The sequence below is a fragment of the Chiloscyllium punctatum genome, chromosome 16, assembly GCF_047496795.1.
Source record: "Chiloscyllium punctatum isolate Juve2018m chromosome 16, sChiPun1.3, whole genome shotgun sequence".
NCBI lineage: Eukaryota > Metazoa > Chordata > Chondrichthyes > Orectolobiformes > Hemiscylliidae > Chiloscyllium > Chiloscyllium punctatum.
Window position 1 is genome coordinate 2,433,685 of NC_092754.1, and position 24,769 is coordinate 2,458,453.

At 44.4% G+C, this 24,769-nt stretch overlaps 1 protein-coding gene across 1 annotated transcript in view; it reads left to right on the forward strand.

Annotated features, from left to right (window-relative positions):
* Positions 1-24,769, forward strand: part of lrrc47 (leucine rich repeat containing 47) — a 37,378-nt gene continuing 12,609 nt past the window's right edge. Inside the window, exons 1-4 of the mRNA XM_072585981.1 lie at positions 1-632; positions 7,652-8,110; positions 9,500-9,616; positions 21,717-21,832. Coding sequence (XP_072442082.1) covers positions 66-632; positions 7,652-8,110; positions 9,500-9,616; positions 21,717-21,832 — 1,259 coding nt within the window. The 5' untranslated portion in view covers positions 1-65. The remainder of the gene's footprint in view (positions 633-7,651; positions 8,111-9,499; positions 9,617-21,716; positions 21,833-24,769) is intronic.

Sequence of the window (24,769 nt, forward strand, 5' to 3'; positions counted from 1 at the left end):
CCGGTAGGGGGCGGCTCTGTGCCGGATCCGGGCCCTGTCCCTGTCCCCGTCCCCCGGTGGCGGTGATGGTGATGTCGGGCGGCGCGGCCTGGCCTGAGGTCCGCCTGGCGGTGTCGGAGCGGCGCCGGGAGCTGGTGTTGAGGGGCCCGGAGCTGGAGGCCAGGGTGCGGGCTGGAGGCGTGGACCCGGGCCTGTTCGAGTTGCCGCTGCTGCAGCACCTGGAGCTGGGGGCCGCTCTCAGCGAGCTGCCGGAGGCGGTGTGCGGCCTACAGGGCCTCCGGAGCCTGGTACTCCGCGGGAACCGCCTGAAGGAGCTGCCCGAGCAGCTGGGCCTCCTCAGCGAGCTCCGCAGCCTCGATGTGTCCGGGAACCGGCTGCAGTGTGTCCCCGCCAGCCTCGGCCTCCTCACCCAGCTCCGCGGACTCAACCTGAGCGGGAACCTCCTGCAGGAGCTGCCCCGGGGCCTGTCCCGCTGCTCCGGCCTCACCCACCTCGAGCTCTCCCACAACCGCCTCCAGGAACTACCCGGAGACATCCTGGAGAAACCCCTGCCCCTGCTCACATCACTCACCGCCGCCGGCAACTGCATCCACAGCCTGGGGCCCGGCATCAGCCGCCTGCCCGCGCTCAGGGTCAGTGACGGGGGGGGGGGGGGGGGGAGAGTGTGTTGGGGGGTAGGGGTGGGCGGGTAGGGGTGGGGGAGTGTGTTGGGGGGGTAGGGGTGGGGGAGTGTGTTGGGAGCAGTGGTGGGGGGTGGGGGTAGGGGTGGGGGAGCAGGGGTGGGCGGGTAGGGGTGGGGGAGCAGGGGTGGGCGGGTAGGGGTGGGGGAGCAGGGGTGGGGGGGTAGGGGTGGGCGGGTAGGGGTGGGGGAGCAGGGGTGGGGGGGTAGGGGTGGGGGAGCAGGGGTGGGGGAGCGTGTTGGGGGGGTGGGGGTGGGGGAGCGTGTTGGGGGGGTAGGGGTGGGGGAGTGTGTTGGGAGCAGTGGTGGGGGGTGGGGGTAGGGGTGGGGGAGCAGGGGTGGGGGAGAAGGGGTGGGCGGGTAGGGGTGGGGGAGCAGGGGTGGGGGAGCGTGTTGGGGGGGGTGGGGGTGGGGGAGCGTGTTGGGGGGGTAGGGGTGGGGGGAGTGTGTTGGGAGCAGTGGTGGGGGGTGGGGGGTAGGGGTGGGGGAGCAGGGGTGGGGGAGAAGGGGTGGGCGGGTAGGGGTGGGGGAGAAGGGGTGTGCGGGTAGGCGTCGGGGAGCAGGGTAAGGTGGGTAGGGGTGGGGGAGTGTGTTGGGGGGGTAGGGGTGGGGGAGCGTGTTGGGAGCAGTGGTGGGGGGTGGGGGAGCAGGGGTGGGGGAGCAGGTGTGGGGGAGCAGGGGTGGGGGGGTAGGGGTGGGGGAGTGTGTTTGGGGGGTAGGGGTGGGGGAGTGTGTTGGGAGCAGGGGTGGGGGGGCAGGGGTGGGGGAGTGTGTTGGGGGGGTGGGGGTAGCGGTGAGGGAGCAGGGGTGGGGGAGCGTGTTGGGGGGGTAGGGGTGGGGGAGCGTGTTGGGAGCAGGGGTGGGGGAGCAGGGGTGGGGGGTGTAGGGGTGGGGGAGTGTGTTGGGGAGTAGGGGTGGGGGAGTGTGTTGGGGATAAGGGGTGGGGGAGTGTGTTGGGAGCAGGGGTGGGGGAGCGTGTTGGGGGGTAGGGGTGGGGGAGCGTGTTGGGGGAGTAGGGGTGGGGGAGCGGGTTGGGGGGGTAGGGTGGGGGAGTAAGGGATGGATGGGCAGGACAAGGTTGGGAAGTGGGTGGGTGCGTATGGGTTGGAGGAAGATGGTGGGTAATGGGAGTGCAGGTGTTGGAGGAGAGAGAAGGGGAAAGGGGTTTGGAGTTAGTGAGGGTGGGGGCGAGTCGAGGGCTTAGGGAGACAAGGGAGGTTGGGGGTTAGTGGTAGACATAGGAGGGTGGGGAATAAGGGTGGGGCGAAGAGTAGAATGGAGAGAGAGGGTGGGGGAAGAGGTAGAGGGTTGAGGGAGGGACAGGAAAGGGTGGGTAAAGGGAGAGCATGGGGAAGGAGAGGGGGATACATAGTGGTAAGAGGAGAGAGTGGAATAGGGCAGTGAAGGGTAGTTACAGTTGGGGAGGAGACAGTGGGTTTGGCGGTGAGGCAAATAAGGGAGAAAGAAGTGGGGAAGCAGGCAGTGGGGGGGGGAGCTTGAAGGTGGTGGGCGAAAGAATTTGGGAACGTAAGGAGCAAGGTTATGGTGTGGGGTGGATGAAGGCTGAGAGTGAAGGGACGGGGTTCGGGAATGGGGGAAGCGGGCGATGAGGGGGAGATGGGGGAGGGAAGTGGGGTTGGAATGAGGGGTGAGGGTACAGGGTGGGATGGGGCGAGGGTTAAGATGGGAGGAGGTGGGGGAGTGAGGGTGGGTGATGGTTGCAGGTGGGGAGGCTGGATGGCTGAATGAGGGTGAAGAGTAGGGATGGGGGGTGTGAGCGTTTGGAGGACTAAACTGAGGGATAATGGGGTGAGAATTGAAGTGGTGCAGGTGGGGGTGGGGACTAAGGGCAGAGAAAGTGGGGAGAGGGGGAGAAGGAAGTAGAATGGGGATAGTGAGTTTGGGCGATGCAGGCCAAGGCGAGAGGGAGAGGGGTTGTGGGGAGGTGGTGTGTACAGAGTTGGGGATGAGAGGAATATGGAATTTGGGAAGTGGGTGGTTATGAGACGTTCAGCGAGGGGTGCAGTGGGCTGGGGTGCGTGTGGGGAGATGGCGGTGCCGAGTGGAAGAGGGAGAATGAGGTTTTGAGAGGGACGGGGATTGTGGTGACAAGGAAGAGATGCGTGCAGATGTGGGATGTGCAGGGAGGGAGTTAGGGTTCAGGATTGTGAGAGTTGCAGTGATGGGGCGATGGGTGCAGGGGTTTGTGAGACTGGGGGTTTGCAGCTTTGGGAAGAGGGTGTGGACAGTCCATCATTGTATCTGTCAATGAAGCACCCTATTACAGTCAGGTATCAAATTATATAAAACCTCTGATATTTACCAAATAATATATATTATTGCCTTTAGAGATTTGTCTAGAAATGTCTATATAGTATAATTTTTTATATGCATATATATCAAATAATATGTAATTAACATTCATATAGCCTTCAGAATTGAGAAAGTATGTTCCTGTTAGGGTGAAAGGAAAGGCTGGTAGGTATAGGGAATGTTGGATGACTAAAGAAATTGAGGGTTTGGTTCAGTAAAAGGAAGCAAATGTCAGGTATATACAGGATAGATCGAGTGAATCCTTAGAAGAGTATAAAGGCAGTAGGAGTATAAGGGAGGGAAATCAGGAGGGCAAAAAGGGGACATGAAATAGCTTTGACAAATAGAGTTAAGGAGAATCCAAATATATTAAGGACAAAAGTGTAACTAGGGAGAGAATAGGGCCCCTCAAAGATCAGCAAGTCGGCCTTTGGGTGGAGCTGCAGAAGATGGGGCAGATACTAAACAAGTATTTTGCATCAGTGGACATGGAAGATATAGAATGTAGCGAAGTATTGATGACATCTTGAAGAATGTCCATATTACAGAGGAGGAAGTGCTGGATGTCTTGAAACGGGAAAGATGCATAAATCCCCAGGACCTGATCAGATGTACCCTAGAACTCTGTGGGAAGCTAGAGAAGTGATTGCTGGGCCTCTTACTGAGATATTTGGATCATCGATAGTCACAGGTGAGGTGCCGGAAGACTGGAGGTTGGCTAACGTGGTGCCACTGTTTAAGAAAGGTGGTAAGGAGAAGCCAGGGAGCCTGATCTCAGTGGTGGGCAGGTTATTGGAGGGAATCCTGAGGGACAGGATGTATATGTATTTGGAAAGGCAAGGACTGATTACAGATAGTCAACATGGCTTTGTGCGTGGGAGATCATGTCTCGCAAACTTGAGTTAATTTTTTGAAGAAGTAACAATGAGGATTGAGGAGAGCAGAACGGGCGATGTGATCTATATGGACTTCAGTAAGGTGTTTGACAGGATTCCCCATGGGAGACTGGTGAGCAAGGCTAGATCTCATGGAATACAGGGAGAACTAGCCATTTGGATACAGAACTGGCTCAAAGGCGGAAGACAGAGGGTGGTGGTGGAGGGTTGTTTCTCAGACTGGAGGCCTGTGACCAGTGGAGTGCCACAGGATCGGTGCTGGGTCCTCTACTTTTCATCATTTATATAAAATAATGAGGGGCATGGACAGGATAAGTAGACAAAGTCTTTTTCCTGGGTTGGGGGAGTCCAGAACTAGAGAACATAAGTTTAGGGTGAGAGGGGAAAGATATAAAAGAGACCTAAGAGGCAATTTCTTCACGCAAAGGGTGGTACGTGTATGGAATGAGCTGCCAGAGGAAGTGGTGGAGGCTGGTACAATTGCAACATTTAAAAGGCATTTGGATGGGTATATGAATAGGAAGGGTTTGGAGGGATGTGGGCCGGGTACTGACAGGTGGGACTAGGTTGGTTTGGATATCTGGTTGGCATGGACGGGTTGGTCCAAAGGGTCTATTTCCGTGGTGTACAGCTCTATGACTCTATGAATTAAATTTAGCCTTTACATGGTTATATTCAAAATAAGTTGTATACATAGGTATATATGTGCAGAGACATAATAATATGTAATGCTTAATCACCCGTTTATGGGTGTAAGTATTAAATATGTTCTATCTAATGTAAAATGTTTACTAAACTCTTTATAAAGTAGTGGTCAAAACTGTGCCCAAATTTCTCATTGTGGCTTCGTATAGTATGTGAACCGACACCGGTCCACTGAGTCCATGCCAACCAAGTTTCCCACAAGTCCCGTTTGTCTGTATTTGTCCCATGTCCCTCTAAACCTTTCCTATTCATGTACCTGTCCAAATGTCTTTTAAATGTTATAACTGTACCTGCATCTGCCACTTTCTCTGGCAGTTCATTCCATACATGCACAACCCTCTGTGTGGAACAAGTTGACACTCGGGTTCCTTTTAAATCTTTTCTCCTCTCACCTCAAAAATATGTCCTTGGGCTTTGAAGTCCCCCACTCTAGGGAAAATACCTTGACTAGTCATCTTATCTATGCCCCTGATGATTTTATAAACATCTGTGATGTCACCCCTCAACCTCCCCTGCTCCAGCCTCTGCTTATAAGTCAAACCTTCCAGTCCTGCGAACACCCTGTAAATCTTCTCTGAACCCTCACCAATTTAATAATATCCTTCCTATAACAGGGCAACCAGAACTGTGCTGAAAATGTGTTGCTGGAAAAGCGAAGCAGGTCAGGCAGCATCCAAGGAACAGGAGAATCGACGTTTCAGGCATCAACCCTTCTTCCTGACCTGCTGCGCTTTTCCAGCAACACATTTTCAGCTCTGATCTCCAGCATCTGCAGTCCTCACTTTCTCTTCCAACCAGAACTGTACACAGTACTCTAGAAATGCTCTCATTGGAGTTCTTCATTTAGACCATGCCTAAATTTATTCTGAAGCGGAGCCATATTCACTGTGAAATGTTGACCCTTATTTCTCTGCACAGATGCTGTTGAGTTTAGTTAGCACTCCCTGTTTTTATGTATTGCTCTAATTGCCTTTGAGAAGTTGATGGCAAGTTGCTTTATTGACTTCTGAGTGTCTCATTTGTCCATTTCCAATTGCTGCTGAGTGGAGGAGTCGAGAATTAGTGAGCAAAGGGATGAGGAGAGTTCTTTTTCCTCAGGAGGTTGTTTGTCATTTGGAATTCTGTATCCCACTGATCAGTGGAAACTGGATCAATGAAAATATACAAACCTGAATTAACAGGAGTTTGATTAACAAGGGAGTTAAGGGTAGGGGGAACAGGCATTAAGTCCAGAATTGATCAGCCTTAACCTTTTTGAACAGTGGACAGGTTCAAAGGGCTAAGTTCTTGCTTTTATTTCTTACGGGTACTGAGGACACTTCTTCCCTAAATAATTTGGGAGCACTTACACAACAGTTAATAGTCCTGTGGTCATCATACTGAGGCTGGCTTTCACTTCCAGATGTGTTGATTAATTGAATTTAATGTCTACCAGCTGTCAGGGTGGTGGCCAATTTCCACACTTCCCAATATCAATCTACTCCTCCATCTTCCCACTTATCAATCAGAGCTGCTTTCCCCAGTCGTTCCTCCTCGCCTTCAGTATCTGCTTTATGCTTTTTGTTTTAATTTGTAGGTATCACTGGCTGGGCCAACATTTATTGTTCATCCCTAGTTGCCGTTGAGATGGTGATGATGAGCAGCTGCTTTGAGCTGCTGTAATCTTTGAGGTGGAGGCACATTCACAGGACTGTTTGGGAGGTAGTACCAGGATTTTAATCCAGTGACAATCAAGGAGTAATGATACAGTTCCAAGTTGGAATGGTGCGTGCTTGTGCTCCCCGAATGCTTCTGTTTTATTTTCAACTTCCTGTTGGGTCCCTGGTGTATTCAATGCCCCACAAAGAAATTTCAGATATATTTGCATGTGATCATTATTACAGAAATGCAGCTGACTGGCTATGCTGCGTGACATCCTGTAGTGGTGACTAGAAATGTGCACCTTTTCATTGAGCAAAAATGACCAAATAGCACAGGATCACAGAAGTGAGCACCGTGACTTCGAGCTCTTCTCCTACCTTTTCCCTCTACCCTTGCAAATTGTTTCTGTTTAAATAACCATTCAGTGCCCTCTTGAATATCTCAATTGAACCTGTCTCCACCACACTCCCAGAAAGAGTGCATTCCAGACCCTAACCACTCATTGTGTGGAAAATATTTTTCTTGCATCATATTTGCTGCTTTTGAACATCATTTTTCATCAGTGCCCTTTTGGTTTTCAATCCTTTGTACAAGTGGCAACTATTTCTCCTTATCTCTCTCCAATCCCCTCATAATTTTGAAAGTTTCTATCTCGTGGTCTTCTCTCCAAGAGAACAGTTCCAACCTTTCCAATCTATCCTCAGTTTCCTATCCCTGGTACCACTTTTGTAAAGCTCTTCTGCACTGTAATACGTTTATGTCACACTGTCATCACCTACCAAGTCACAAGGCAGGAATGCAATGGAATACACCCCACTTGCCTGGATGAATGTCGCTAGAACAAGAATGAAGAATCTCAACACATTGTGGACAAAGCAACCCACTTGATTGGCACCACATCCATGCCCTCCATCACTGACACTCAATAGCAGCAGTGTGTACTATCTACAAGATGCACTGCAGAAATTCACCAAAGATCCTTAGACAGCACCTTCCAAACTCATGACCACTTCCATCTGGAAAGGCAAGGGCAACGGATACATGGGAACACCACTATCATCCTGATTTGAAAATATATTGCAGTTCCTTTGCTGCCACTGGGTTAAACTCCTTGAACTCCCTCCATATCAGCATTGCAGGTGTCCAGACACCACATGGACTGCAGCAGTTCAAAAAGCCAGCTCACCAACACCATCTCAATGGTAACTGGGAAGGCCAACAAGTGTGGCCCAGCCAGCAATGCTCAGATCCCCCTGTTTGAGTAAAGAAAATAAAATCCTTCCAATAATGTGGCGCCCAAAACAGTGCACAATAATCAAGCTGAGGTCTAACAAGTGTCTTTATCAAGCTCAGCCCCATGCCCTTGCTTTTGTATTCTGTGCTTCTATTAACGATATTGTCTCTAATTCTGTTCTAGACCCTGGATCTGTCCGACAACAAGCTCACAGAGATTCCTTATGAGCTTGCTGACTGTCCCAAGCTGAAAGAAATAAACTTCAAAGGAAATTGTTTAACCGATAAACGACTAGAAAAAATGGTGAATGGATGCCAGACCAAATCCATCTTGGACTATCTGAAATCGGGGGGTCGTGGCAAGGGGAAGGGGAAAGGAGAGAGTGCAGAGAAAACAGAGAACAGAGATAAAAGCAGCAGGAAGAAGAAGAAACCTTTGAAGAAAGATGATGAGGAATCTGATGAAATGGAGGAATTGAACAAATTAGTGGTGCGAGTGCTGCATGTTTCTGAAAATCCATCCACTGTGTTTGTGAAAGTCACTCCCAATGTCAAGGAAGTGAGACCCTATATTGTGTGTTGCATTGTGGAAGGAATGAACCTCCGAGCTGGAAATGCATTGAAACGATTCCTGGTAGCTCAGGTAGTTCTTTTGTCAATTTCTTTTTTTTAAAAGTAACTGCAATCCCTTGATGTTGCTGTGTCCAATTCAGCTTTATCATTTAGCCATTTAGGTGTTAGGTGAAAAGTTGATAATTAAACGCAATGGCTCTCACATCTTCATGAACACAAACATATCTAAAAAAGAAAACCACTCCTGTCCTTTCCATGTAATCTTAATAAGCTGAAGTTACTGGCAAGGTTTGTTGTAAATTGAGTGGGTTGGTCTCTGCATTTTCTTTTTGTCAACATGGAAAGGTTATAGATACGATGATACACTAGTAATTGGAGATTGCCAGGTTAAGTAGCTTGTTCATGCTACTGTCTTCAGTTAATTTGCACCCACTGTATTGCTTCAGTATTTAACCATGTTTGATAAATCCATTCTGCCTCTGTCAATATAAATTGGTGAAGTGGAGAATTATATATTGTACTCATTCTGTTATAGTTTGAGGGCTAATTCATCAGAACACTTGTGTGTCCAGAACAGGAAGTGCCAATGTTCATATCAGTATCTCAAGTGAGGGAACGGGTCCAAGTACACAGTTTCCTCAAACTTTGTATTAGAGAGGAAAATATTTCTCTATGATGTTATGGACCAGACCAATCTCCCTGAAAACATATTGAGAAAATAGTCTAGACCTCAACTTTTTCTTATTTTAAAGGTAAGTGTAAGGTGTTATATTCCAGATGCAATTCGATTAGTCAAACTACTTGACTTTAAGAAAAACACACTCTTTTTACACCACAGTTAAAATACAGACAAAATAAAAATAAAAGAATTTGTTTAACTGTAGCTATTGAAATGCTTAACAAGATAATGTACAAATATTAACCATTCCAATATAGTAATCTCCCGTAAACACACCCTTGGCAAAGGCAAATGCAGTTAAATAGATTGTCTTTCATGCAATTCTAGCAGCAGGAAGAGAACCCTAGCTTCTAGCTATAACAGAGAGAGGAATAAAAGCTTCCACGTTGAGCTTCAAGACTCCAGCAACTGCTGAAAGTCAGAACTAGAAATCCAGATTCTGTGGGAGCTTGACCCCACCCATTCAGGCTGGTTCTATTGTTCCAACTTAAAAAGAAAATTAAGGTGTCATAAGCTGCTTACTTTATTGGCTTTGAGCAGATTGTTCTTCACTTCATAAAAAAGAAACCAGGACAAAGTACACCTCTTAAAGCCATAGTATCATCACAGTGATCAGAACATGATGTAATTTCATCTTTGATTTTCTTTTAAATAATCTTAAACTTGTGGGAGAAATGATTGATCTGCTCATCTCTCTTTCCCTTCCAGCCTGCGTGATTGTATCAAACCTCAGCTTTACAACCTGGTTAACAGGAATTATGCTTTATTCTCTTTCTTTAGACAAAGTTACATGATGATGACTGTCAGAAGAGGACATTGGCAACTATTGCAACACATGATTTACATTTGGTGAAGGGACCATTGCTGTATGATGCCAGACCATCCCAATCTTTAAAGGTAAAATGCACAGACATGTAAATATTACAACAGTTAGTTAGTGCTCTCTGGCAGAAATAATTAAAAATAGACTTTGCATCTAGAAATAAGATTAGTCGTATCAAGAACTGAAACAGAATGCTGTTTATTTAGGGAGAAATACAGTTATTCTGAGAACTCACTTCCAGTAGGATTGCACCATTCACATCCAACTCAAAAGGACAGCAATGCTAACAGGGAGGTAACTGATTATAGATGCTATCATCAGATTTCTGTCTATCATGAGTTTTACTTATACATAAATATCAGGATTTGGAAAAATCAGTTTAAAACCTCCACATCAGCTTTGTAATCGTCACAGCCTGTGAAGAATACAAGGATATAGAAGTTATTGTTGCAATTATACAAAACCTTGGTTAGATTCTACTCAGAGCACTGTGGGCAGATCTGCACACCTCACCGTAGGAAGGATATACTGGCCCTGGGTGGGATTACAATGTAGATTTACAAAAATAATACCTAGACTCCGGGGTTAAGTAACAAGGAGAGACGATACAAATTAGGCCTGTTTCCTCTAGAATTTAGAAGCTTAAGGGTGACCTGGTCAAAGTTTTCAACATATTAACAGGAAAACACAGGATAGACAAAGATAAACAATTTCCACTGGTTGGGGATTCTAGAACTTGTGGGCAGAGTCTGAGAATTGTGGCCAGACCATTCAGGAGAGATGTTAGGAAGCATTTTCCCACAAAAAGAGTGGGAGATGTTCAGAACTCTCTTCCCCAAACAGCAGTGCATGCTGAATCAGTTATTAATTTTATATCTGAGATTGATAGATTTTTGTTATCCGAAGTTATTAAAAGATATGGGCCAAAAACAGGTATATGGAGTTAGGCCACAGACTAGCCATGATTTTATTGAATGATGGAGTAAGCCTGTGGAACTGAATGGCCCTCTCCTCTTCTTATGTTCCTATGAATCCTCGTTTGCCAGACTCTCAGATATCCCATTTTCCTCGTCAAATTTCCTTCTGTTTTGCCACACAGCAGTTTGAACCAACCAGTGAAAAGAAGAAATCCAGTTGTATGATTGACATGCGTTCATTTGTCTATAATGTACATTTAGTGAGACAGCTTAGAAGGACTGAGAGCAGCTCTTGATACCAATGAAATGCAGAAATTGAGGCTTTGTGAATTCAATATCAAGTAAGTATCTCTCAGTCCTTGCTGTAATCACCTATTAAAACCTGAATTTGGAACAGTAAATTATTCCTTCATTTGCCAAGTCAACTCCCATGTTTTGCTGGGTTTTCACTTGAATTATTTATTCTGGAATGTTCAATGCTTTATCTGTAAGGCAGATTTAATAAAATTTTAATCATTTTAGGGCATCATGGTGGCTCAGTGGTTAGCACAGTTGTCTCACAGTGCCAGGAACCCAGTTTCGATTCCAGCCTCGGGCGACTGTCTGTGTGGAGTTTACAGATTCTCCCCATATCTGCATGGGTTTCCTCCCACAATACAAAGATATGCAGGTTAGGTGAATAGGCTGTGTTAAATTGCCTGTAATATTCAGGGATGTGTGTGTTAGGTCTGTTGGTCAGGGGATAATGTAGAATAATAGGATACGTGAATGGGTCTGGGTGGGTTACTCTTTGGAGGCTTGGTGTGGACCTGTTGGGCCGAAGAGCCTGTTTCCACACTATAGGGCTTCTAAATTCTTCTATATAAAGTTACCAAAACAGAAGTTCTACATCATCTCTGAAATTGTGCCATGGATGATTAGCTGGTACATGATATCTTGTGAGTTATCAAAATTGACAGCCATGATTTAACACATTCATCCAGCATTCCTTTGTCTGCTGTTTTAAGAACATTAGAAGTAGGAACAGGAATATGCCAGTCAACCCCTCAAGTCTGCTGTGCTATTCTATCAGATCACTAGTTAATCTGCCCAGGCTTCAGCTCCTCTTTTGGACTCACGTTTTATAATCCTCAACTCCTTGATTTTCCAAAAATCTCCCAGTTCCTCAAACGCTTTCACTGATCTATCCTCCGATCTTTCTGGGGTAGAGAATTCCAGACATTCAGTGCCCTCTGGGAGAAGAGAATACGTTGCATCTCAGTTTTAAATGAGTGTCCCTTTATTCTACGACAGTGTCCTTTAGTTCACATTCCCCCACCAGTGGGAACATAATCTCAACATCTACCCTGTGAAACCCAATTCCCTCTCCTCAGAATCTGGTATGTTTCAACCAGCTCACCCCTCAGTCTACAAAATTCTAATGAGTAAAGATCTACTTGTTTAGCTGTTCTTGGATAAATCAACCCCTTCACACCAGGAGACTGGCCGAGTGAATCTCTTTTAAAATACCTACGGTTTCCTCCCACAGTCCAAAGATGTGCAGGTCAGGTGAATTGGCCATGCTAAATTGCCCGTAGTGTTAGGTAAGGGGTAGATGTAGATGTAGGGTTATGGGTGGGTTACGCTTCGGCGGGGCGGTGTGGACTTGTTGGGCCGAAGGGCCTGTTTCCACACTGTAAATAATCTAATCTAATCTAATCTAATCTAATGACAATATATCCTTTCTTAGCAAAGGATTCTACAAAATAAACTAACATAACATTTAATTATCAATCACTTTCAGCTTTTTATTTAGATCTTCGCCACAGTATGGGATAAGAAAGAATAAATTGGAAGAGCATTGACAATTGGCTGTGAAGTAATTAATTATCTAAGGTTCTTACTGAAACATGTCCCCAAGCATGTTGGAAATAAAATGTTTCCTTTCTATCCAGACTCAGTCACCTAGAGCTAACAAGAAAGGCATTTTGTAAATTATAAATGAGTTTGGTCCCACTACTTTAGTTCTGTCAACATGGAAGGTTTTAGCATGAGATTGCCAGATTAAGTAGCTTGATCATGTTCACTTATTTTGCTACTTGTGTGCTGCTTCAGTATTTAACCTTATTTATTAGATTCATTTACACTGCAATAACATTGACATGGTTGTAAATTTGTGAGGTCACTTTTCATATGGCGAGATTGCAGGTATAGCAGGCAATGGAATTTTGTTGTTTATTGTTAAACAGATGGAATATAAGGGAAATATTGTTGCAGTTGTACAAGGTGAGACTGCATCTGCAATACTATGCTGAAAAAGTGTTGCTGGAAAAGCGCAGCAGGTCAGGCAGCATCCAAGGAGCAGGAGAATCGACGTTTCGGGCATGAGCCCTTCTTCAGGAATCCTCTGCAATACTACGTACAATTTTGGTCCATTATTTGAGAGAGGAAGCAATTGCATTTGGGAGGCAGTTCAGCAAAGGTTCACTAGATTCATTCCAGAGATGAAAGGTTTGTTTTATGAGGAAAGAATGAGCTGTTTAGGCCTATACTCACCAGACTTCAGAAGAGTGAGAGAAGTTTTAATTGAGGGATATACGATGCTAAAAGGGGTTGACAAAGTGGGCATAAAATGATATTTCTCCTTGTGAGGTAATCTAGAATGAAAGGTCATAAGAACAGGAGTTCATTCAGCCCCTCGAGGCCACTCCACCATTCAGCCCACGTCCCACAAGTTAATTAAAAAACACACAGTTGCCTGATCCCTGCGGAACCCCATTGGTTACAAGTTGCCAACCTGAAAAAAAACCCTCATCACCACTTGTTGATTCCTACCCTCTAGCCAAGCCTCCTGCAATAACTGCAGAGGTAGAATGAATTTCTGATTCCCAGGGGACAAAAGATTATTGGGGATATGCAGGAATGTAGAGTTGAAGTTCACATCAGATCAGCCATGATTTGATTTAATGGTGGAAAGGCCCAAGGGCCTAGCTTGTTACTTGTTCAGCTGTTCATAATTCTGTGTGCGAATATACACAAGAGATTAATATTTCAGCAAATAGAACAAGTTATTGATCAGCAATATATTGCCGGTAATGAGGCTCTTCAGTGTTGATGAAGGAGGTTTGGTTCATTGTGAGGTTCAGTAAGGGCTCAAACTACATGAGACATAGGTATAGGGTGATTTTGCCCACAGTGAATGGGTGCTTGTTGCACAGGTTAGGAAAGAGATTGGTTGCTGTGGGGTTGAGTGAGGAGAACTCCCTATCTTGACTGAGGGTCATACTGCCACTGCTGTGCTGATTGATATCAACTAGTTTACCAGAAACTAACAATTGTACTTCGAAATATTCTTCAATCATATAGGTCAGTTCCACAAATACTTCTTTCTCCTAGGTAATTCAGAGAACCTAGACTTGTATTTAAAACAGTATCGATTGTGTAATGTTATCAAGTCAAGACTGAGTGATAAATAAAATCGATCTTTCGAACACAAATGGATTCCAGCACTTGTTGCATGATAGACTGTCTTAATGAGTTTGATTTATGTTTTTATTGACATCACTAAGCTTTAAGCAGCTGCTGCCAGGTAACTTAAGTTTCTATTATGCATAACAATATATCTGCCAGATTAGTTCTTGGAATATTTTAATTGCTTAAAGTGCCTCACCTGAGTGAAGGTTAATACAATAATCCATGAAGTATGGACAGCTTTCTGTTGTGTTCCAGAGTTGGAGGAATTTGGACATCATGGGATATTTACAGTTTGTGGTTAGGTACTTCAAGTAAATGCGCAAAGAAAATTCCAGATAAAGATTGAAAAGGACATTAAGACAAAGATCAGAACAATAAATTGCAAGGATACATGTTTTAACAGGACAGCTGGAATTAGTGAAATCACATTAAAAGAAGGTAGACAAGAGAAAGCAGTGGCCTATTACATTTCCTTGCAAATAAATTAGAAGTGAGTTTTTCACAAAAGCACTGGCAAGCTGCTGATTTGGGTGGTGAGTGGTTCAGTCATCGCACTATCACATTCTGGGGGTTACCATTGACCAGAAACTCAACTGGATCTGTCACATAAATCAGTGGCTATGACAGCAGGTCAGAGGCTCAGAATACTGCAGTGAGTAACTCAGCTCCTGAATTCCCATCGACAAGGCACAAGTCAATGTGTGATGGTATACTCCCCACTTGCATGGATGAAGGCAGCTCCAATAACACTCAAGAAATTTGATACCACACAGGACAAAGGAACCCACTTAATGGGCATCACATTGACAAGCATCCACTTCCTCCATCAACAACACTCAGTAGTAGCAGTGTGTACCATCTACAAGATACTATGCAAAAGTTTACCAAAGTTCCTCAGACCACACCTTCCCAACCCACGATCACTTCCATCAAGAAGGACAAGGGCAGCAGTTACATGGGAACACACCACCTGCAAGTTCCCCTCCAAGCCACTCCCCATCCTGACTTCGAAAAAATCGCTGTTCTTTTAAAGTCGCTAGGTCAAAATCCTGGAATTCTCACTCCCTAAGGGCATTGTGGATCAACCTATCTTATTCTGAACTTTTTTAAAATAATTTATTCCAATAATTTTGTACTTTTCTACCTAAGCTGGTGCGAGGTTCATTAATGCTGGACTTTTTGTTTAATCATAGTCTTGGAGATGTACAGCATGGAAACAGACCCTTCGGTCCAACCTGTCCATGCCGACCAGATATCCCAACCCAATCTAGTCCCACCTGCCAGCATATCCCTCCAAACCCTTCCTATTCATATACCCATTCAAATGCCTCTTAAATGTTGCAATTGTACCAGCCTCCACCACGTCCTCTGGCAGCTCATTCCATACACGTACCACCCTCTGCATGAAAATGTTGCCCCTTAGGTCTCTTTTATATCTTTCCCCTCTCACCCTAAACCTATGCCCTCTAGTTCTGGACTCCCCGACCACAGGGAAAAGACTTTGTCTATTTATCCTATCCATGCCCCTCATAATTTTGTAAACCTCTATAAGGTCACCCCTCAGCCTCCGACGCTCCAGGGAAAACAGCCCCAGCCTGTTCAGCCTCTCCCTGTAGCTAAGATCCTCCAACCCTGGCAATATCCTTGTAAATCTTTTCTGAACCCTTTCAAGTTTCACAACATCTTTCCGATAGGAAGGAGACCAGAATTGCATGCAATATTCCAACAGTGGCCTAACCAATGTCCTGTACAGCCGCAACATGACCTCCCACCTCCTGTACTCAATACTCTGACCAATAAAGGAAAGCATATCAAATGCCTTCTTCACTATCCTATCTACCTGCGATACCACTTTCAAGGAGCTATGAACCTGCACTCCAAGGTCTCTTTGTTCAGCAACACTCCCTAGGACCTTACCATTAAGTGTATAAGTCCTGCTAAGATTTGCTTTCCCAAAATGCAGCACCTCGCATTTATCTGAATTAAACTCCATCTGCCACTTCTCAGCCCATTGGCCCATCTGGTCCAGATCCTGTTGTAATCTGAGGTAATCCTCTTTGCTGTCCACTACACCTCCAATTTTGGTGTCATCTGCAAACTTACTAACTGTACCTCTTATGCTCACATCCGAATTTATGGAAATGACAAAAAGTAGAGGGCCCAGCACTGATCCTTGTGGCACTCCACTGGTCACAGACCTCCAGTCTGAAAATGAACCCTCCACCACCACCCTCTGTCTTCTACCTTTGAGCCAGTTCTGTATCCAAATGGCTAGTTCTCCCTGTATTCCGTGAGATCTAATCTTGCTAATCAGTCTCCCATGGGGAACCTTGTCGAATGCCTTACTGAAGTCCATATAGATCCCATCTACCGCTCTGCCCTCATCAATCATCTTTGTTACTTCTTCAAAAACCTCAATCAAGTTTGTGAGACATGATTTCCCACGCACAAAGCCATGTTGACTATCCCGAATCAGCCTTTGCCTTTCCAAATACATGAACGTCCTGTCCCTCAGGATTCCCTCCAACAACTTGCCCACCACCGAGGTCAGGCTCACCGGTCTATAGTTCCCTGGCTTGTCTTTACCGCCCTTCTTAAACAGTGGCACCACGTTTGCCAACCTCCAGTCTTCCGGCACCTCACCTGTGACTATCGATGATACAAATATCTCAACAAGAGCCCCAGCAATCACTCCTCTAGCTTCCCATAGAGTTATCGGGTACACCTGATCAGGTCCTGGGGATTTATCCACCTTTTACCGTTTCAAGACATCCAGCAATTCCTCCTCTGTAAGCTGGTCATTTTGCAAGATGTCACCATTTATTTCCCTACAGTCTGTATCTTCCATATCCTTTTCTACAATAAATACTGATGCAAAATATTCATTTCGTATCTCCCCCATTTTTTGCGGCTCCACACAAAGTCTGCCTTGCTGATCTTTGAGGGGCCTTATTCTCTCCCTAGTTACCCTTTTGTCCTTAATATATTTGTAAAAACCCTTTGGATTCTCCTTAATTCTATTTGCCAAAGCTATCTCATGTCCAGTTTTGCCCTCCTGATTTCCCTCTTAAGTATACTCCTATTGTCTTTACACTCTTCTAAGGATTCACTCGATCTATCCTGTCTGTACCTGACATCTGCTTCCTTCTTTTTCTTAACCAAACCCTCAATTTCTTTAGTCATCTAGCATTCCCTATACCTACCAGCCTTCCCGTTCACCCTGACAGGAATATACTTTCTCTGGATTCCTGTTATCTCATTTCTGAAGGCTTCCCATTTTCCAGCCGTCCCTTTACCTGTGAACATCTGCCTCCAATCAGCTTTCAAAAATTCTTGCCTAATACTGTCAAAATTGGCCTTTCTCCAATTTAGAACTTCAACTTTTAGATCTGGTCTATCCTTTTCCATCACTATTTTAAAATGAATAGAATTATGGTCGCTGGCCCCAAAGTGCTCCCCTACTGACACCTCAGTCACCTGCCCTGCCTTATTTCCCAAGTTTTGCACCTTCTCTAGTAGGTATATCCACATACTGAATCAGAAAATTGTCTTGTACACACTTAACAAATTCCTCTCCATCTCACACTATGGCAGTCCCAGTCAATCTTTGGAAAGTTAAAATCCCCCACCATAACTCCTTATTATTCTTACAGATAGCTGAGATCTCCTTACAAGTTTGTTTCTCAATTTCCTTCTGACTTTGGGGGTCTATAATACAATCCCAATAATGTGATCATCCCTTTCTTATTTCTCAGTTCCACCCAAATAACTTCCCTGGATGTATTTCCGGGGATATCGTTCCTCAGCACAGCTGTAATGCTATCCCTTATCAAAAATGCCACTCCCCCTCCTCTCTTGCCTCCCTTTCTATCCTTCCTGTAGCATTTGTATCCTGGAACATTAAGCTGCCAGTCCTGCCCATCCCTGAGCCATGTTTCCGTAATTGCTATGATATCCCAGTCCCATGTTCCTAACAATGCCCTGAGTTCATCTGCCTTCCCTGTTAGGCTCCTTGCATTGAAATAAATGCAGTTTAATTTATTAGTCCTACCTTGTCCCTGCCTCCATGACAGTTTGACTCACTTCTGTTCACAGCTGTACCCATCTCAGACCGATCTCTTTCCTCACTATCTCCTTGGGTCCCACCCCCCCACCTTACTAGTTTAAATCTTCCCAAGCAGTTCTAGCAAATCTCCCTGCCAGTATATTAGTCCCTTCCAATTTAGATGCAATCCATCCTTCTTGTACAGGTGACTTCTACCCCAGAAGAGATTCCAATTATCCAAAAATGTGAATGCTTCTCCCATACACCAGCTCCTCAGCCATGCATTCATCTACTCTATCCTCCTATTCCTACCCTCACTAGCTCGTAGCACTGGGAGTAATCCAGATGTTACTACCCTTGAGGATCTCCTTTTTAAATTTCTGCCTAACTCTGTAATCTCCTTTCAGAATCTCAACTTTTTCCCTTCCAATGCCGTTGGTTCCAATGTGGACAATGACCCCCTGCTGGCTCCTCTCCCCCGTGAGAACATTCTGCACCCTCTCTGAGACATCCTTGATCCTGGCACCAGGGGAACAACGCACCATTCTGCTTTTTCTCTGATGGCCACAGAAACGTCTGTCTGTACCTGGGGACTACAGAATCCCCTAACACAATTGATCTCTTGGAAGCTGACGTACCCCTCGTTGCATTACAGCCAGTCTCAATACCAGAAACTTGGCAGTTCTTGCTACGTTTCCCTGAGAATCCATTCACCCCCTACATTTTCCAAAACAGCATACCTGTTTGAAATGGGTATATCCATAAAAGACTCCTGCACTAGCTGCCTACCTCTCTTACCCTTCCTGGAGTTAACCCATCTATGTGACTGTGTCTGAGACTTTCCCCACTTCCTGTAACTGCCATCCATCACATACTGTTGCTGTTGCAAATTCCTCATCGCTTCTAACTGTCTCTCCAACTGATCCACTTGATCTGATAAGATTTGCATCCAACAGCATTTATGGCAGATATAATCTGCAGTAACCCTTAAACTCTCTTTAAACTCCCGCATCTGACAAGAAGCACATCTCACTGCAAAGGCCATTTTTGCTCCTTCACAATCTACAGACCCAGAAAATAACACCATCTTATTCCTCTACAAACACTGCCCCAGGTTAAATTAATAGCTATGGCTTATATTTTAAGTTTAATCAAGAGACTTATCTTCAAAAACATATGATCAAGAAAGAATCCATTATACTCACTACTGCAGCCTTTGTCTTGGACAGACTTAAAACAATTAACTTTTCTGATCCTGCGCTATGAAATTCGACCAACAGTTCCTCCAAGATTAGTTGTGAATTTCACTGTTTGTTAATTTCTGTATTTTTCTAATATTTTCCTTAGGATTTGTATTTTAGAATCTGTACCCAGGCACCTTTGTACGTAAGATGGCACCGTAAGTGATGACTTGTAAACATTTCACTATACTCATGTGATTGCATGTGACAATAATTCTAATTCTACAGCAGGTGTACTGCAGCAGTTGCAAAAGGCAGCGCACCATCACCTTCTCGAGGGCAATTAGGGACAGCAATAAAATGCTAGTCCAGCCAGCAACGCCCGCATCACATGAGTGAAGAAAATAAAAGGTCTGATCTCTGAGCCAGAAAGCTCCAGATTCATGTCCCACTCTAAGACCATGTAGAAATTGGGGCAGGACGGTGGCTCAGTGGTTTGCACTGCTTCCTCACAGCGTTAGGGACCTAGGTTCAATCCTAGCCTCCAGCATCTGTCTGTTTGGAGTTTGCACATGCCCCCTGTGTCTGCGTGGATTTCCTTCCATGGCCCAAAGATGTGTGGGTTAGGTGGATTGGCTATGCTGTAGTCCCCAGTATCCAGGGATGTGTGGGTTAGGTGGATTGGTTATGCTGTAGTCCCCAGTGTCCAGGGATGTGTGGGTTAGGTGGATTAGCCAAACGAAATGCAGGGTTACAGGGATAGGGTAACTGGTGGGTTTGGGTGGGATGCTCTTTGCAGGGTCGGCATGGATTTGATGGGCCAAATGGCCTGCTTCCACACTGTAGGGATTCTATGACTGTCAAAACATTCACCTGACTCAAAGGAGATTATTAATCAGCTATAAAATCCTTGGAACACCCACACACCATTGTCCACTCCAGACTAGAGTGTGAAGATACACCAAACAAATAATCAAGGAGCTGTTTCTAAAAAAGCAAAAAGGATAACAGCAATGCACTGTCATCCAATTCTTGTAACCCTGGTTGGAAAGATAATGGAATTCTTACACAAAACACATCCAAAAACTGAAAATGTAACACAGTGGTGAGCATGGGTTTGAAAGGGAAGATCACACTTGAGCAGCTTTATTGACTTGTTTGAAGAAGTGAAGGTGGAGAGGCAGAGAGATTTAAGGGGAAATTCCAGAGCTTGGAGCCTCGGCAACTGAAGGCACAGCCAGGAATAATGCAACAATAGAAAGTGAAAAACAACAATTATCTCTGAGTGGAGAGTGTCGGGGCCTGTCCCGAGGATTTCGATTTATGTGTTTTTTTAAGGCTGTGTATTTTAGAGGGTTGAGCATGAATGCTGAGGAATGCAATCATTGCTATTCAGTGCTGCAACTTGTTAGGTAAAACAAGTTTTTGAGCTGGTTTCTTTAGAATGGGCTTGCCCTCTGTTCAAGCTAACCACCTTTCACTCCATTTGCTGAAAATCTGATCCATTCCAAAAATGAAGTTCTTAAAAAGCAAATTGTAAATCTGTTTTTCTTAACTCATTGTGCCCTTTCCATGGAAGAGAGTAAAGCACAATTCATACTTGTACAAAGTGCAGGAATGATGTTCCTGATGAATGGGGAGTCCAAAACTACAGCGTCACAGTCTGAGGATAAGAAGGTTAGCTGTTTAGGACTGATAATGGTGAGGCTGAGGGATCATTTACCACAGAGAGCCATTGAGTCCAAAACATGTTTAGGGCTAAAATGATCAAAAGGCATGGGGAGTGAAAGTGGGATCCTGTTGAATTGTACAGCATTAGCCCAATAACCTACAGCCTGCATTTTTCTATGTTTCTAAATAAACCAACTATCGGAAGGTTAAAGCAGGTAGAAAAATCAGCACGAACACATTTGTGTTTGGAAATGGTCCTTCTGAGCATTAGCTGTGTGTTCAGTTGGGTGTGCAGGATCGTTTGTGAAGAGGGGTTGTGTAGATTGGGCCTGTACTTATTAGAATGTTAGAAAAATGAGAGGAGACCTCAGTGAAATGTTCAAAACTCTTAAAAGAGTTGACAAGTTACATGCAGAAAGGTTGTTTCCTCTTGTGGGAAAGACTAGGACCAGAGGGCACCATCTCAGAGTAAGGATTTGTATATGTAAGAGCTAAGGTGGAACTCCTTCATTCAGGGCAGTGAATCAGTAAAATTCTTTACCACACAGTGCTATCAAGGCAGGGTCATTAAGTATATTCAAGGCTCAGGTAAGATTTCTAATCAGGAAGGGAATCAAAGGTTATGGGAAAACGCAAGAAAGTGGAGTTGAGGATGATCAAATCAGTCATGATCTCATTGAATGGTGGAGCAGATTTAATGGACCGAATGGCCTACTCTGCTGCTATACCTTATTGTCCTGTTACGTTCAGTTAATGTCACTAAAAATGAAATGAAAGACTTCATCACGCCTGTGACCTTTCTTTATGCTGAAGTGCTCAAGGCAGTACTCCATTCAGTTTAACCGCTAATCACGGTCCAGCTTTATGAAGACACTCAATAACTGAGTAATTCTGTTTGTACTTTTAGATTACACCACTTGGAAGGAAAGAGATAAAGGCAGCAGACCTGGTACGGCGATTACAGATGGAAGCTGATGAGCAACGCAAACAGAAAAAGCGTCAGAACGTTTCTGGCCTTCATAAGTTAGTTGCACATTTTGTTAATTGTGATACAGGCTCGTTGTTCTTTTTACAGTGTACTAAAATACACCAATATAACTGCACAGCTGCTAACTTTTCACTTGAGCTAATAGCAGCAACCTCCTTGAGATGGATCTGAAGCACAGCAGGACTTTGGAAAGTAACACTGATCAACTCTGCCAAATGAACTTTCCGTTTTTGCTCTTCTGAGGGCAGTAATTCCAGTTCAGCTCCTATCCCATAGGGTGCAATACACCATCAGGTCCTTCAGAGAAATAGGAACCTATTGGAAACCATGTCTAATCCTAGAAGATATTCAAGTGTATAATCTTTCAGTGGTGGCTTGTTAGGGCTATTTAGGGACAGAAATTCCCTCTTCCTGAAGGCTGAGGTCAGTTGTAGCACTCAGTATGAAAGTTTATCAGGACAAAATTGCTATTGAACCTAGAAATTCCTTATTGTATATGACAAAATTAATGACTGGATAAATAAATAATAATAAATAAATTAAAATATTTGCCTTTATTTGGTGATGCATGGAATACAAGAGCTGGAAGATTATGGTGGTGCTATATAGGACATTGTTAGACCACAGTTGGAGTACTGTGTGCAGTTCTAGTCGCCATACTACAGGAAGGACGTGAAACAAAAATAGAAATTGCTGGAAAAGCTAAGCAGGTCAGGCAGCATCCGTGGAAAGAAACGAGAGTTAACGTTTCGGGTTGAAATAGCTTTTCCAGTAATTTCTGTTTTTGTTTCTGATTTACAGCATGCACAGTTTTTTTTTGTTTTTTACATAGGAAGGGTGTAATTGTACTAGAGAGGCTGCAGAGGAGACTCACTGGGATGTTGCCTGGTATGGAGCAGTTCAGTGACATAGAGAGAGAGCAGATAGGCCAGGGTTATTTTCATTGGAGCAGAGAATGCTGAGGGGAGGAACTAATTGAGTGGCTTAGATAAAATAAATGGGAATAAACTGTTCCCCTTAGTGGAGAGGTCATTTACCAGGGGGCATAGATTTAAAATTTAAAAGAGCAGAAGGTTTTGAGGAGAATTTCTTTCACCCAGAGTATGGTGGGCATCTGGAAAGGATGGTAGAGGCAGAAACCATTACAGCATTTTTTAAAAATGTAATTTTTTTTATATGAAGTGCCATATTATGCAAAGATATGGACCAGGTGTGGAAAATGGGATTAGAGTAGATAGGTGTTTTATGGCTGACATGGACATGATTGGCTCTTTCTATGCTGTAATACTCTGAGACTTTAAATACTTGAGGCTGCAAACTGTTTTCTAAATTCATTGAAATCGAGAATGCTAGTAGATTCACTTAGACAAATTAATTGCCATTTTCTGATGGTATTACCCAGGGTTAGGGCTTAGACACCAATATCTTGAACAATTTGACTGTCCCTTCAACATAATGAAAACACACATATCTTCAATTTATAAGTGTTACAATATCATAATTAATGACATAAACATTCATGTACAGGGTATCATTTCAAAGTCTTCAAGCGTACAAAATGTGGATGCAATGTGAATCATAAGGAAGTTAGTTAGTATAGAGCTTTAAAAGGACAGATGGGATGTTGGAGTAGATGGACAAATAGCAGATGAAATTTAAAGTTGTGCCATGTGAAATGATTTATTTTGGCAGAAAGAGCATGGAAAACCAATTTAAAATAAAGGGTACAACTCTAAAGTGTATAAGACCAAAGAGATCTGGGTGCATATATGTGAATAGATAATCAACAGGTTAATAAAGCATCTGACATCCTGGGTTTTATCAATGGGGTGTAGAGTACAAAAGCACCCAGGTTGTGTTAAACTTAATGCAAAACATTGGTTTGGTCTGAACTGGAGTACAGTGTGCCATTTTGGTTAGGTAGTGTTTCGGACAGCTGTGAAAGCATTAGGGAGGGTGCAGAAAAGAGTTACGGAGATGGTTCCAGGGTTGAGGGCTTTCATTGCAAAGAAGGATTGGAGAAATTGCGAATATTCACCTTGAGGAGACAAGGTCAAAAAGGAATTTTGAAAGAGATATTCAGAATCATGATAGGTCTGGACTGGGTAAATGAGATAAAACATTGGTGAAAGGATCAAAAATCAAGGAACAGGTTTATGGTATTATGATGAAAAGCAACTGTAACGTGAAGACAAGCAGCAAGCAGTTAGGATCTAAAATGTGTTCCCTGACAGTGAGAGTAGTGAAGGCAAATTGAATCATGGCTTTTGTAAAGGAATTGGATCAAATGTATAAAAGTGGATAAATCCCCAGGACCTGATCAGGTGTACCCGAGAACTCAGTGGGAAGCTAGGGAAGTGATTCCTGGGCCCCTTAACTGAGATATTTGTATCACCGATAGTCACAGGTGAGGTGCCGGAAGACTGGAGGTTTGCTAACGTGGTCCCACTGTTTAAGAAAGTTGGTAAGGACAAGCCAAGGAACCATAGACCAGTGAGCCTGATGTCGGTGGTGGGCAAGTTGTTGGAGGGAACCTTGAGGGACAGGATTTACATGTATTTGGAAAGGCAAGGACTGATTAGGGATAGTCAACATGGCTTTGTGTGTGGGAAATCATGTCTCACAAAATTGATTAATTTGTTTCAAGAAGTAACAAAGAGGATTGATGGGGGCAGAGCAGTAGATGTGATCTATATGGACTTCAGTAAGGCATTTGACAAGGTTCCCCATGGGAGACTGATTAGCAAGGTTAGATCTCATGGAATACAGGGAGAACTAGCCATTTGGATACGGAACTGGCTCAAAGGTAGAAGACAGATGGTGGTGGTGGGGAGTTGTTTTTCAAACTGGAGGCCTGTGACCAGTGGAGTGCCACAAGGATCGGTGCTGGGTCCAATACTTTTCATAATTATATAAATGATTTGGATGTGAGCATGAGGTATAGTTAGTAAGTTTGCAGAGGACACCAAAAT